General features: G+C 44.2%; 1 protein-coding gene across 8 annotated transcripts in view; it reads left to right on the top strand.

The window, feature by feature from the left end:
- ADAMTS2 (ADAM metallopeptidase with thrombospondin type 1 motif 2) overlaps window positions 1-11,755 on the top strand; it is a 245,481-nt gene extending 233,726 nt beyond the window's left edge. For all 8 annotated transcript variants that reach the window (XM_083798406.1, XM_083798405.1, XM_083798411.1 and 5 more), the window contains 4 exons: window positions 312-519; window positions 1,846-1,975; window positions 2,107-2,196; window positions 6,458-11,755. In XM_083798406.1, coding sequence (XP_083654532.1) covers window positions 312-519; window positions 1,846-1,975; window positions 2,107-2,196; window positions 6,458-6,921 — 892 coding nt within the window. In that variant the 3' untranslated portion in view covers window positions 6,922-11,755. The remainder of the gene's footprint in view (window positions 1-311; window positions 520-1,845; window positions 1,976-2,106; window positions 2,197-6,457) is intronic.
- Window positions 11,756-15,906: the final 4,151 nt, after the last annotated feature.

Genomic DNA, 15,906 nt, shown 5'->3' with positions numbered 1-15,906 from the left:
CTACCAGTATGGAAAGTAACCTTTGGATGCATGTGTGTACCAACTTAGGAGAAAAAAAAATCAGAGATACTAATTGAAAGACATGAATTTGAAGATCTAGGTCTTATTAGTGATTTTTCAGGGACGTGATCAAATAACACCTCCCAGAACTCTTTACTGGTTTGCTTATCATCTTCCTTTTGCATATCAGAACCAGTACTAACATCCCGTTAACGCCCTGATAAAGAGTTACAGTTCAACAGACAGTTTAAATACATCCAGTTTAGGAGGCAGAGCATTTTATTTAACTTGCTTTCTCTTTACTGACGCAGATGGGTTACAGGAGAATGGGAGCCTTGCAGCAAAAGTTGTGGGAAAACAGGATACCAAGTGCGATCTGTCCGATGCATCCAGCCCCTGCACGACAACACAAATCGGTCTGTTCATACCAAGTACTGCAACAATGATCGTCCAGAAGGCAGGAGGCCTTGCAACCGGGAGCTTTGTCCAGCACAGTGGAGAATAGGATCCTGGTCACAAGTCAGTTTCTTTCTGGGGGCCTCAAGCAACTAATTTCTTATGAGAAAATCATGGAGAGTTCGTTCTGTGCTTTCTATTCCAGTGCTATTTAAGGTGATAAATTAACACCTGCACAGAGGGTCTCTGTCTTACACTGTTACTAATGTGATGGAAGGTGAGTTGGGTGGAGAGATGGTGGCAGTGAACTGCCCAGTGAAGCCATCCTGCAGTGACGATGGATGATTCAGACCCTGTGAAGCCACCTCTCTCCATATATATGATGTCAGGGTCAGGAAAGCTGACTTCTGCCTGCTCTTTATTCTGCTCACAATTGTTTACCTGTTGACTTACGCTGAGAGAAGGGCAATTAATTCTTTTGTCATTGTTTTATTGTCTTTCAAGTAAAGAAGACATCGAAGTTTTCAGTTACTGTGGTTAAGGGCAGCTAAGAAAGTTAGGCACCAAGCTCATGGAGATCAAAAGGTGCAAGCGTCTTTGATGTAAAGGCCTTCAGAAGATTAACAGCTCAGTCTCATAAGGTTCTTTCCATAAGCCAAAGGACAGAGTTTTTTTTACCTAGTTTCCTAAGGAAACACAGGACAACTATTCACAGAGCAACTTCTCTTCTACCCTTTTTTTGTTTACCACTGCTATGGGCAAAACAGGATTCAGTCATTCTTATAACAAGTGTCAGGAGCTGAGCATTTTGTGCTTTTCATTGCTGGCTCTTCGGCACACTCCTCGTGTGAGCAAGGAAAGTAATACCACTGTGCACAGACTCTTTCTTGCTGCAGCGTTTAGTAGAGTAATAAGAAGCTTCATCTATTCATATGTACAAACCTTTGCAGTTATCTAATGGCAGGAAATGTGAATACAATATTGTAACATTAAATTATTCTTATAATTATGATATACAGGATCTTTGCATTTCATCTCAGTATTTCCCCTTTAAATTGTTCTAAAAATATGGCTCTACATGTAGATAAAACATTTCATTTTGGAACCATGCCATGTAAATATACACAAGCCATTTTTGTCCTCCCTAGGTTTAATAGGTGTCACAAGGAATGCTATCCCTGGTGCACACTATGAATAGGTGCCTCACGTTTGCAGTTGTTTCTATACTGCTTAGACCATTAGCTCTTTCTCAGTGTGTTTCATAAATACTTGTATGCCACAAAAAGCAGTAACACCTCCTCTTGTTTAGTTACTGAAGGTACTGCTCTGGTTCAAATACTGTACCATGTCAGCTCAAATCAAGTGCAGTGGTTTAAAATTTAAAAAATAATTTCTAACCTATTGTTTTCAAAGGCTGACTCAGAGTCTAACTGGTGCATATCCTTTCAGTGCTCCGTCAGCTGTGGAAATGGCACACAGGATCGCCCAGTCCTGTGCCGGACCAGGGACAATGTTATCGGCCTTTGCAAAGAAGCTAAACCAGAGACCGTAAGGATTTGCAGACTACCTCCATGTCCAAGTAAGTGTTTGACTTTTCTAACATATATTACTCACTGAAAATAAATAAAGTTGATTGCATCTATTTGGATGCACTTCTGACAGGTAAACTACTTAATGCTAATATTTATCTTTCCTTTTCCTCTATTCAAGGAAATGTTTCCGATCCTTCCAAGAAAACCTACATGATACAATGGCTGTCGAGACCTGATCCAGACTATCCCATCCAGAAAATATCTTCAAGTAAAAGACCCATTTATAACTCTGCCTTTGCCCTTAAATGCATGCCACATCGAATGTGGACTTTGCCTTTTGCTCTCTTCTTCTCTCTATGCGGAAAATTCCCTTGACTTTGCCAAGTTTAAATCTTGGGCTGAATCTTTTTTTCACACCAGGCACTCGGTGCTCGGTGTCTTTCTTCTCTGGAGCTTGTGTAGCACTGGTGGTGGAGGTCTTGAAGTGTTGGATGTGTGAAGTTGGATCTCCACAGTATGTTGCAGTCCTCTGAAGGGAAGCTGGGATCAGTTTGCTTGTTGCTTGGTGATGGTGAAAAAAGGCTCTTACTGGTTCATGATGTTCAGTTTGATAGCAAAACTGAGAACTTATTGTGAATGTGATCACATCACAATAATGACACCTTGTAGTGCTAAAGTTCTCCTTTATCTGAAGACCCTAAATCTCATAACTCTAGTTTCAGTTTTCTGACAGGGTAGGCTGTTGAATGACAGAACTTATTCATTCCATTTTCCTTTGTGGTGCTGTTGCTTTACTCACCCTTGCTGCTCATTTTTTATTCCTGACCCTAACATTTGTGTTTGTGACCTGTGGGAGGGCTCACTGACACCAGACGCTCAGTTTCTGTCGGTACTTGAAGTGCTGCTATGACGCTGTCTGCTCTCGCCAAACTCCTGTTGGTGGTTTGAAATATTTTTCCTTTGTGAAAAGCTGCATCCATTTTCCCATCACACAATTTTTGCCAGTTTTGTTTACTTTCGCTTTAGAAACAAAGTCAAAGGCAAAACGGGCATGGTCCATGTTGGAGGTTGTGTGGTGGTTCTGTTTACTTGGTTGAGGCAATATGACATTTCATTGACTACGAAGTCTCCAGCTGCTCGGCGAGGAGCTATTTATACTCATTACATCTTTGGTCTTTTTTCACCATGTGCATGTCTGACTTGACTGGTACGGTTTGTGCGTGCGTGTGTGTGTGTGTGTGCTCTATAGAAGTGTCAACTGGCAAACATAACAGTGTGAACTACTACAGAATTACCTCAATTTTTATTGCTTTTTTTTGCTTAGAAGAAGAATTTTAGAAAAATGCCTTAATGTTGAAATGTAAATGGCATTAATTTACCAGATCCAGCTTTAAATATAAACAGTACACTGGTACCTTGAGTTAATCTTCATATGGAGTGTTTTTACTTGAACGATAACTATTACAAGGCAGTAAATTTAATCCGAGGTTAATTTGCACAGTGCATATCCATACCTTCATAAAGACAGGGTTGTTACCTGACTTACTGAAATCTAACTGGCATTGTTGCTTCACCGTACGTGTTTGTGTTGAGGATTTGGAATTCACAACTCATAAAACTGTTTGTGACAGTCAGTAACAATAGTAGAAACGTATCAGTTTTAAACCTGCAGTCTTGGAGCAAATTACTACCTTATTGCATTGATCATGTTCTTTACAAAAGTGGCATTTTTGAATCTTTGGATCTTCAACAGTGTAGCACTTCAAACTTGTCATTATCATGTGATCACATATTTAAATTTTGCTGTTAATATGATAATTTCTTGAAACATGTTAACAATTTACATGACAAGGTGAAAAAGCAAAGACACGTATCTGGCACTGAATACTGTTATGTAAAATAATTGATGTTTAACTGTATAAATATATTCATGACTGTTACCTTTAAATAGACAATGTTTAGTGATGTTTCAAGAGATGGGTGGCTATAGAGAATGGTGCAATAAGGTATCTGGGCATTGTGCACTATGTCTATATGCACTTTGGTTTATCAGGGATATTTTATTAGTGTTTTGTATGTATTTAACATAATATTAAAGATGTGCCAATTCAGTTTGCTTTTCAATATTTTTTATGAGACTAATGTGTACCAAAGTGACTGTGAAACTGATTTATTTTTTTCTTACTGATGTTTTGAAGATATACTTCCAGTCTGTCATGCATACTGCAAGTAAAAATAAATAAAAGTTCAGCAAATCTGGATATTTTGGTTTGGATAGAAGATTAAATTTTCATTCTGACATTCATAAGATACAAAGTTTATTTACATAACTTATCAGATGTCATTAAGCATATTACTTAATGCAGTTTTATTTTCATGCATTTTTAAGCTGACATTACAGACTTTGACAGAAAAAAGGCATTTTTCTAAAGGTGTTTTTAGTGATTCTAACAAAGCCAAGAACAGATCTGCCTTGTTGAAACTGCATTTAAGTTACGCTTGTTGACTTCTATTTTGCAAGCCATTTAGAGAAGCTTGCATTAAAGTGATGCAACACAAGGCAGAATGTTCAAAGGGGATTCTACGTGGTATGTAAAAAATATGTAAAGCTGTTTAGGCACATGCAGTCCTTTGTATAGCGTTACGTCTGCAGATACTAACAGTTCCAGTTTTTAAAGGCTGGTCTGAAAACCTGTCCAAAACCAAAATACTATTCTTAGGTTCCTAAGGAAGGAATTGTTTTCCTTTTCCAGCAGCCTCACAGTTTAGCATTTGCAAACTATGAAAATGAACTGATGCATTTGAAAACAAGAATAAGGATTGTTTTTCTGCAACAAATGCAATGATTAGGGCATAAATACAGTGCAAGAAAGGTGTTTCACCTTTGTCAGTCATTGGTAGAATTTGAAAGCAGCAGCAATAATTCTTAGTTTATTTTAGACTGATATGTTTGCCAATTAAACACCTGTAGTGCCCTATTTTGTTAACTGAGGATGAGTGAAGAGGCAACACCTACACTTTCTGAGTTCACTTAGTATCTCTGAATCTGCTCTGGTTTTCTACTTTGCTGTAAGGTTGCTGACAGGGTAAGTCAGTATTCCTAGCAGGATGGTAAATGCGAGCTCCAGGAACGCGCTGTGTGATCACATGTGCTCTGAGTAAAGGCGGGTAATTGGAGTTACTCATCTTTTACTGTAAGAGTAGGTGGAGATGTAGGAAGAGTAAGGAGAGAGGCAGAAGTGATTTCATCTGCCTCAGCACTGTGGTCACAGAGAAAATATTTTGTTACTGATTTTGCCAAGCGTTGGTCCGTCTGCCTTTCTCCTTGGCACTCTCCTCTCCTGCAAGCCCTCTGATTCCTCTTGCTTCCAGCCTGGGCTGCGTGTTGGGAACTTCACTTCCCTGCAGCTCCCGGTACTTCCCGGCTCCATCACTTCACCCTTGAGACACAGGAGGCCTGGGGCTTGTCTGTGGGACAGAGGACAGGAGCTTCTCTCAAAGGAGCCTGCTAAGCCTTCGCCATCCATCCACCACCAGTTCATAGTGTCTTCACATCCTCTGAGCAGAAATCACATGGGCTTGAGTCATCTCTGAGTAGACTTCAGTCAGTGCCTCTTTAGACAATCAGATAGTATGATCTGTTCCACTTTAACACCCTGGCCTACATCATGCCACCTACGGTTCAGAAAGATCAGGATCTGGCATGATACCTGTACTGTAACGCACGATGTCATAGCAGGTGTTGGCAGCTTAGAACCCATACATTATCATTCTTTCCCTTTCATTACATTTATTTTTTATTTTTATTTTTATTTTTATTTTTTTACTCAGGGAAACAAAAAATGACTTTTTTATTATGAGTCTCCCAGTCATTAATGGACTGGCTTGGCTCCATCTCACTGGAGTTTGTTGGCCTAAAAATACCAGCTCTGTTCGAGGAGGAGGAGAAAAGCCTTATGCTAAATGCACCACTTCTTTTTCAAGCAAGGGACATGCTCGGGCAATGCTGCCATTTTCAGAACTGGGGTACCTGGAAGAAAAATCACTCCAGTGGGAAATGGATTAATTCTGAGAGTTACGTGGTTCACATAGAAATAGGACTTGACTTTCTCAAAGCAGTGAAGATAGACATAAATTCCCCCTGACTTCGGTTAGTCACTGCTAGATTGCATAAAAACATTAAAAGATGCAAAGGGAAAAAAAAAAAAAAAAGGTTTCTTAATATGAACCTTGGTGACAGTCTTCAGGGTAGCACTTGCAGAATGCAAAGCCAAAAATTAGTGTTCAGGTCCATCAGTGTGGACGGGGCCAGTACACGGAGTTTAGATCAGGTTTTGCTTTCCTTCAAGCGAGTCAAGCTTTAAGTTTAGCATTAAGTCTGCTTCTGCTGATAGAAGGCTCAGTTGCCAGTTTCCCATCCCACGTTAAAATACCAAATCCTCAGCCCACTGCCAAAGCCTCAGCTGTGTTTCTTTTTCTGATTAACGTGAAGATGCTCTTTATTTATCTGTTCCCTTTTTCTCTTTCAGAAGATCATTGTCAAGGAGACAAGTCAATGTTTTGTCGCATGGAAGTTCTCTCTCGGTACTGTTCAATTCCCGGTTACAATAAGCTCTGTTGCAAGTCCTGTAATATGTACAACAACGTAACCGAGGAAGGCAATGCGACCAAATCTAACATAAATAAGAATAATGTCATTGAGGAGGAATTCCTGACAACCCTCAGCCCTCTCACAGGAGTTTCCACCACACAGCCTGCCACCAGCCCTCCTCGTGTTTCCAAACCACACGTGCCTCCTTCCAATGCAACCGAAGAGCACCCAGAAATTAATGCGGTGGACGTTCCCTATAAAATCGATGGGCTGGATAACGAAGTGTCACAGCACAACATCATTACACGGAGGAGGATACCTTATGAAAGGACAAGGAATCAAAGAATCCAGGAGCTGATTGCTGAGAAAAGGAAAAAAGAGACTCTTAGAAAAACAAACTAAAATGGAAATATGGCACAAAAACATTTTTCTCTTATAGAGATGTTACCAACATCATAGGATTGCCCATGTCGTAGAGACTAAAAATGGGGAAAAATCAAAGTGGTGCTATGGCAGAGATGCCAAATTCTAAAGCCTACTATAAATGGAAACGACAGATTGTTTTGTAAGTGCTAATCTGAACACTTTGACAGCTAGGTTTTTCAGGGTACAGTAGAGTATTAGTGCAATATCATTACAGCATTTCACTGAATCCAAACAAACCTTAATACGTAAGCCAGGTTAGCAGGTTTTTTTGTTTATGGGCTCGTTTAAGTCTACTAAACCCATGTAATACTGCTTGGGAATAGTAATGGGAGTTAACACATGATGGAGGAAAATGGTCCCAAGACATTAAAGATCCCTTTAATACTGACAAGCAGGTGGTCAGCAATCCTGTGATGCTTCTGTGCACTGCGTAAAGCCAGGCACTAACTCAGCCCCCGGTTCAGGAAGGTACCTGAGGACATGGCAGCCCCAGGTTAGCCGGCTTCAGGCGAGCTGCTCTCGTGGCTACAGCCAGGCATGTGCTCATGTAGCTTTCTTAACCGGGACTGCGTAAGAAAATATATAGAAAATTCTGTAGCCGTATATTTATGTGTAAATTAAAAACTGACAAGCAGTAGTTTACATATTTCCATAAACAGTTTTAAAGGATTCTCCCAAACGTTCGAATACGTGCAAGACATTTAGGATTAGGGTAGGTCCGGCCAACTTGGACTGATGACAGCCTAGTCTTTCTGTTTACAAGTATCCATTCATATAACGCAACAGCCTCAGTGATCTTCGTTGGTTGGTGCTTTTTTTGTGGTCTGATTTTTATTTCTACCCACATGCTGTTTAAGTTAAAGATGACTGGATTCTTGTTGCCTTTTCTTTGGTGCTTTGTTAGGAAAACTTTTTTTTTTCTCCCATAGGACAAGGTTATTTTGGAGGAAATCATATTTTTCTTCCTTTCCATAGGACAGCTTTATTGGCACAGACGTGAACAACTGTTCCCTGTGCCCCTACACCTACAGGTACACCCCTCCACACACACAGTACCAGGTCTGCTAGAAATGTGTAACCTGACAACCCTTTGAGTACTTCCTTTCCCCTCAGGGTCATCATGGTTTTCATCGGTCATTTCAAATTCCTGGTTGGAGATCAGAAGACAAATTCAAATCAGCTGTTTAATTTGGGGATTGTTCTGTCCTTGAGGTCTCAGGCAATGGGGAGGTCAGTAAGATACAGCCGTCAGCATCCAATGTCAGAATTATCTCTGCCATCCCAACAGAATGGCAGGTGAGTAAATCAGGCACTAAAGGCTTTATCCAGAGCCTGTGGAGAGCAGTAGAAAAGCTGCTGCTGGCTGAGGTGTGGGTTTAGCAGGGCTGTGCTTGTACAGGGACTGTGGACGTAGGTGAGGAAATTGTCCTTTCTCCCCCCAGCCCTGGAAATTCTCCCAGGAGCGTGGCGCAGGCTGGCAGCGTGCTCTGTGGCCTTCCTTCTGCAGGCGGCATCTGAGCTGTTTTTCTCCTGTCTTCTGGCTTGGACTCTTTCATTTCTTTCCTCTTTGCTGGTCAACTTTCTGCAGAGCCCAGGACTTCCCTGAAATCCTCCTCTTGCCACTCGGGAGGTCTGCTTCAGATTTTCCAGTCCGAGAGGAAGATCTCATCCTCCGGCTATCACATTAGCTGGAGCTGTTTGGAGTTTGAAGCACAGCCAACTAGAAGCCTGTACATAGTCACAGGGACACTGGGCATGTGCCAAATTTCCAGCGACGGGTAAGCTCTCCTGTGGCCTGGCTGCTGTCAAAAAAGCTTCAAAAATACTGTAAAGTGAAAACCACAAATGGCTTCCTGCGACCCCACCGGGGCGGCCCTCCTGCCCTGCGCACCACGGCTGAGCAGGATGCCCAATTTCCTCTTCAAAATGTGACAAAACAACAAACCGTGCAGCTGCTCCTGCTGGAAAGGGCCAAGAGCTTGCAGGAAAAACAGTCTTTGCAGCGCTGAAATGGCCTGAACTGTCACCAGAAACGTTTGAAGGACAAGAGTGTGGTTTAAGAAGAGGGCCTGACGGAGGTAGTAGCCGAGGCAGAGAAGGAAGGTTTTCAGCTGGCGTGACAGCATCAGGAGTCCCTTCTTGGACTGTGGTGGTACGTTCGGGTGAGTGAGTGGGAGCCGCTCAGATGGCGTAGGGATGGGAGCGAAGGCCGGGAAGTACAACAGGACGGATAAAAGCCCAGAGCACCAGCAAACATCTCCTGGGCCAAGCAGACCTGGCTGCAGCTGTGACGGCAGCAGCCAGCCAAGCTGCAGGGGGGAGCAGCCGCCCCCGGCCTCTCCGAGCTGGCTTGGTTTCCATGCCAGTGCTGCAGCAAGCTGCTCCAGCGGCCCCCAGGAAGATGCTGCCGACAGAGCAAGTTTCTGTAACAATGTAGGGTCAGGTCACATCGGTGTAAAACAGCAATGTAGTAATAATGTGCACTGAAGGGGAAAAAAAACCACCGTGCTATTTATAAGTAAGGAAGACGTGTCTAAAACAACATTGTTCCAGCAGCTGTGCCACAGGAGGAGCAAGCTGTAGTTGGGCTCACAGCCTGTAGTCATAGTGAGTATTTCTTGCTTTTCATATTTCGTTTACACAGACGTGGTCAGTGTAGAACTCATCTCTTCCCCTTCAAGTTGTTATCCTGTTTTTAGATCTGTGAACAATAAAAAAAAAAAAAAAAGAAAAAAACCAAGCTTTGTCATAGCCTAGAAGTATTTTCCAAGCATATGAGAAACTTAGGAAAAAGCCCTGCCAAACCCAAGGACAGAGAGGGGCTGGGGCTTGGAGTTACACAGGTGGTGAGGTAGAAGTTTGCTCCCTGGTTGGTACCTGTTTTACTCTCTGGGACTTCGTGGAGACCCATATCTCTGGTCTGCAGAAGCCTGAGGTAACACATCTGATGGCTTCTGGTCTTCCTTAGCATCAGGAACAGGCTTAGACAACCAGGCAATGTGAAGAAATGCCACATGAGGAGGTGCCCACAGCTCAAACGCCATCTCACAAATGCCTCTTCTCTCCAAAGAGCTTTTAAGTTGCATCCCAATAGCGAGTGGGGCAGGATTTTTTTTTTGGTGTGGCTTCAAGTGTCCTTTCTGCACACAGCATGAGCAAAGGCCCGTTCCGGTGCAGTGACCAAATCTTCAAAAGGGATTCAGCGGTTCTGTGCTGAGCATTTCCAGCTGTGTCCCCCAGTGAGCAGGGCTGGGCAAGGTCAGCACCACCACACAAGGGCTGATGCTCAGGGGTTCGCTCTTGCACGGCGCAGACACCCTGGCTGGACTTGCAAAGCTGGTTCGAAGTGCAGAAACTTGACCGCTTTGCTTTTTCTCCAGAGTGAGTCAGTTCTCAATCAAACAGACCAACAGCATTTTTCCAGATAAGGTGGAAATTTCTGCTGTGTTCTGGATCTGGTGTGGTGCTACGCTACATCTGGTGCTCATTAGGGACCTGATGCAATGCCTGGTGACATCTGCATTTAGGAAGGGCTTGTTCCTTTTTCAGTCTCACCTTTTTAGGGGTTTAATTAGATTTATTTCTTGCTATTTTTACTTCTACTGAATATTTTTCTTGCTGCTGTTTGGGGAACACTGAAATGACATTTGAAGGAGCAGCTTCAGTCTAGATTGCCCAGACACAGACTGGCCCATCTCCTTCTGGAGCAGGGGCACCAGCTGCCTTCTCTGTACAGTCTAGCTGCATGAGGAAAAAAAGTCTCCATACCAGGAAAGGTGCCTTCTTTTCAAGCTGACGTGCGTATCTCAGAAGATGTTTTTTCAGCAAGTGCCTTTGATGGTGGTTTCCTAAGAACATACACCACACCTGTACTGGAAAACAGAGAGCAGAGCTCTGTCCATAAAGAGAAAGCAGCACAGGGCAATAGGTTGGGTAAGCAGATGCTTGTTCCTTGTTACCTGGTGGAAATTTTGGTCATTTATTGGTTGGTTGAACTTTGACAGCTCTATCCTTTTTTCTACAGGGCTGTAATTGGGCAAGAGCATCATCAGCGCATGTCTCCTTTAACCATTTTGCTGTTGCCCAAGTACTGCATTTTGAGACATAATGCGCGGAATAGTAATTTAATTTAACTTAATCCCCAGAAACTAAAGAGAGCAGATTTAGAAGTAAGCTGGTTTATGTTCCTGCAGAGGCTGTCTCAGAGCTCTGAGAGCTAAAACAAATGTACTCCCATTAAGCAATGCATTTTGTGATGTCTGTTCATCAAACCATACAAATACACAGCTCTCTTATTTTTTCTGTTTGTCTAAGCTTAAAACACAAGTGTCAGCCCCTCACCAAAAAAAAAAAAAGATTAAAAAAAAAGATCTCAAACCAATTTATGTTCCTCTGGTTCCAATCGACTGCCATTTTTCCACCAACATGCCTTTAAAAATTTCTGTAATCTATTATGAATGCATCACTTTTTATATTCATATATCCATTCAGTATTTAGAACCTCACAACATCTCCATAGAATGCTTTCAGATATTTTGAGAATTTTATAAATGGTGCTTTACCAGTACTCAAAGGGTTTTATGTTTTATTTTAGTACGTAATGCATTTAATGTCTTATTTACTCACCTACAATGCACAGTATTAGCTATGTTCATCTGAATATCTATATGCAACTTCCATTCACTTACATATGCCTTAACAGAAATTGCAATAAATAGCCATTTCTTGTATATTAAAAATGTATATACAAATTAGAATCTTTAATTTTATAATTTATTAAATTCGAATGTCTGTGTCCTTTTGCAAAGTGTTTGACTTTTCCCTGTGCTTTTTTTTTCACTGAAGTAACACTGTGCAAAGATGCTGGGGAAGGAGAAACTGGCATCTTTAAACTCAAAGCCAATTCAATTTTTAAAACTTTATCTTAATGGATTGGGATTGGGATTGGGAGTGGGATATACTTCCTGCCAAAGTTCTATTTCGTTGTTACAAAACCAAATTTACCTAAGCCTGCTTGAGACTCTCATGTTTTACATCCTGCTGAAACCCATTCTGTCCATGTATCATCTTAAATGCTCAGCTACTTGGGCTTCCACTGGGGACTGATGACCAAATTTTGCTTTGCAAGTCCTATTGATAAAATAATTGCTCCTTTCCATGAAATTCTTTTGCATACATTTTCATGCCATATTCTGCAAGCTCATAGCCAGCTTCCCTTTAAAGCATAATTGAATTTCTTCCACCTAATTGAATTTTGTTGCTTGAGGATTTGAAAGTTCCCCGCTTGCCTTGATTATTCAGTTAGCACCATGCCGTGCATTGAAGTCCGACATGTTCTTTAATCAGGTAACAGGCCACCTCAGCATTTTCAATTCAGAAAAAAAGCATTAATCTATTGAAATGCCATGGTAAAACGGACCAGACAAAACACGGGTTTCATTTCATGTGACAATTTGCATAGTATCTAATTTACAGCTGCGACAAGGGCTGTATTTAATTGGCTCTTGGTTTCCCTCAAAGTCTTTATGCAGCTGGGGTTATTGAGTCACCAACCCAAGGGCCAGAGGAAAAGCAGCCTCTGGTCCCAGAGGGCAGGGAACAGGGCTCGCCGTGCCTGCAGCCGGCTGGCAGAGGAGGAGAGGGGCTGCTCTGGTACCAGAAACTGCCTCACATCTGTACCCCAGGCAAAAAAAAGCACACAGTGGGTTTCAAACACCCCTCCCTCCCCCAGCCTTAGTCTCTGAAATGCCTGAAGAAGGCGGCTACAGGAAGGCAGGTCTTCCTGTCCTGGCCTGCATTAACTTTTGAGCCCCTTTGTGCCAGCTCCGCAGGCGTGGACCCACCAGCATTTTCCAGCAGCAGCCTGGGGGCTGCTCTGACCCCCTTTCTCCAGCCCAGGGGCATGGGGGCGATGCCAAAGGCCTCCTTATCTTGCAGCATTGTTTTCCTTTGCTCCCCTTTCTGTCACATTTGCTGCTGCAGCCAGGCACAGTACCCAGGGCCCAGCTGGGGCCTCTAGGCCCGAACCAATCCTGGGCTTTCAAAATGTTTTCAGAAGCAGCTTAGGGAACAGCAATGTGAGTGTTTGGCTCAGGAGAAGGCATTATGCTCATGGCCCTAAAATGGAGTAGGCCAGTTCTGGTCTTGTCGCAGATAACAAAGTCTAGCACTGCAAGGAATTCAGAAGCACAACGGGTTAAACAGCACCGAATAAATCACGAGCTGGGATTTAGTCACCCAGCTCAGAGCAGGATGTGCATTAAAGCAGAAAGCTCGCTGGCAGTGGAAGGAGAAGAAAAATTACCCTAAAAGAGAGATGCTGAGGGGAAAATTCTCTGTCTTGTTTGCACAGGCAATGTCCGTACAGAATCCTGCTCTCACAGCATGCACAAATACCAAACGCTGGTGCGTTGCTTGTTCCTGAACACAAAGCCATGTCTGGCTCCACAAATCCACACAAAAGCAAACCCACCACGTGTGATAAATTGCTTTATGGTGTGTGCATACGCCCGTCTTCCTCACATGCAAGGGGCTCGCTGGCTCGTGCCCAGCAGGCAGAGATGCTGCAGGGCTGCCTGGAGGGCAGCGGGGGGAGCAAAGACAGGAGGGGTGGGCTAGGGATGGAGTTGCCCAGCAGAGAACCCCCAAATCTGCTTGCAGACCCACTAACACCAGGCTGTGGGCAGAGCAAGGGGTCCGTGACGATAAACCAGAGCCTGCCTGAGTAAATATTTGTGTCTTGGAAGGACGCGCCACTTGGTGGTGCAGAAGTGAGCAGGGACTTGGGGAATCCCACAGCTGGCTCCACTGAGAGCTCTCAGGGGGACCAAAAAAAAAATGGCAAAAAAAAAAGCAGGAAAGTAGATATTCAAGTTGTTCTCAATTACACCAGGTAGAAGAGAGCTCCTTCAAAGTGCTGTGGCACTCTGACTGCTGTCACACAGTGCCCAGGGTCAGCTCAGGCTTTGCTCTGCTCTTAGGGGTCAAAGAACGGCGCAGAGCCCTTCCGGGGGCTGAATGTCCTCGCTCCCCACCACCACCCTGCCACAATCTCTCTTCATGAGCAGCTTTTCAAACCGAGCAGGGGACCGAAGTGACAGAGGCACTGAACCACATCAGTGCACACACATTCTTAAAAACTCATTTCAGCGAGCAGGAAACCAGTGAGGTCTTCAGAGCAGAGGGAACCAAACCCTGCTTGCTTGGAGCTGAGGGCTCACCCCCTCTTGCACAGCACGTACGTACGCTGACCTTCGTCCATTTGGGTTCTTTTTCAGAAAGAGGAGGGGTGGGTCAGTAGCTTGGCAAGTTCAGACCCTTTTCCCCCACCAGCAATGCCGTATGGAGTTTAGAAAGGAGCTAGGCAAGTAAAGTTCAATTCTTTAAAAGCCTGGCCAGCAGGAACCAACTCGTTTGCTGCAAGAGGTGACACGATTCGCATGGCTCACTGCTTTGCTTGGTCCAGCTCTCACAACGCTGCCGGGGAGTTAGGTCAGCCACTAACTCAGGGCTGGCTTCTTTCAGCCGTGTAAAGACAGACAGGACAGGGTGAGTGGTGAAACGGAAAAAATCCCGCCCCCGTCTGTAACAACAGCGGTGAAAAGCACGGGCGAGGAATTGGGCAAGGAATCTCTGCTCCTGCGCAGAGCCCCCCGGGCAGGTACCGTGACCTGCGGGCAGCCTCGGCCCGGCCATCATCCCTGGCCACCCTGCTGGTTTCAGCTGGAGGCTGGGTGTGCGTTTCTAAAATCTGAAATGAGGTACGGCAAAATATCCTCATACAAAGACACAATGTGACCTTCCGCAGAACTGTAATACCATAAATAAAAATTATTTATATTTTATCAACGAAATACCCTGGGCTGGATTTCCAGAGGAAGCGGCCAGCGAGCAGCCCCCAAGGTTTGCACATTCGGAGATGCCAAAGTAGCTTAACAAAGTCAGTCGCTGTATCCTGGTGTCCTCACCGGCACCGAGCTCCAGCACCACGGGCAGCTGGCGCCTGATGAGAGCCGGGCTGGCAAACCCATGAAACTGGCACCTCCTCGAAATGTGCTGCAAAGGCTCCCTGGAGTCATTTTCCAAGCTGAACTGAAATCCCAGGGAAGCACCTACATTGCTCCGAGCTTTTTCTAAGCCTCCCAAAAGGACTGAGCCCATGTTTCCAGGCGGGTGGAGAGCTCAGCCCCTGCAAACAAGCCTTGTGCTAAATGGCGAGGGGCTGAGATACCAAGTCTGTGCTGCAACCAGTTCCTTGCTTGAAAAAGAGAAAGAAATAATTTCCAGAAAGCCTGTGTGCATCAATTACGGTGTTTGCACAAGCAGCTGCCCCTGGTTACTGTGTGAGCTGCCGTCAAGGCAACAACCGTGGGTGCGACATTTCTAACCTGGCTCCGTCGAGTTAATACAAAAACAGCCCATTAACGTTTCATGGGAATATCTTTGCTGCATACCCTAGCTTGCTGCAATGCGTGGGAGGTCAACGGGCTGTGGGATATAATTAGAGAACAGAAATCATCCGGAATCTGGCACAAATCAGGTCAAACTCCTTTCCTTTCTTGAAATTTCAATGTCAAAGATGCAAGAAAGCAGCAGCTCTCTGCACCACGACCTTCAAGTGCTCGGGATTGCTCCTTTCCTGATAATCTGACAAGGTTTCAGTGAAGAGCAGGGGCTGAGGGGTGCCCAGCAGCATCACTGAGCACCACGAGCCTCCCGCCCACACACGGACTTCAGTTTGCCACGCCAGGCCGGAGGGGCTTCTACTCTTTTACCTTTTCTGTACGGATTCATAGCCTAGGAAAACATAGGGTGTTTTTTTCCCACCCAAATAAATATTCCTTGCCATCATCCAAAGCAGAAGTTATTTCTGAAGGAGCTTTGGCAATGCTGGAGCCCCGCAGGTGGAGGCCGGGTTAGCCAGGCAGCGCCGTGGTGGCTGCAGAGCCGCGCTTTGGCATT

The sequence above is a fragment of the Anser anser genome (assembly GCF_964211835.1).
Source record: "Anser anser genome assembly, chromosome: 14".
NCBI classification, from domain to species: domain Eukaryota; kingdom Metazoa; phylum Chordata; class Aves; order Anseriformes; family Anatidae; genus Anser; species Anser anser.
This window is presented reverse-complemented; position numbering and strand designations above follow the sequence as displayed.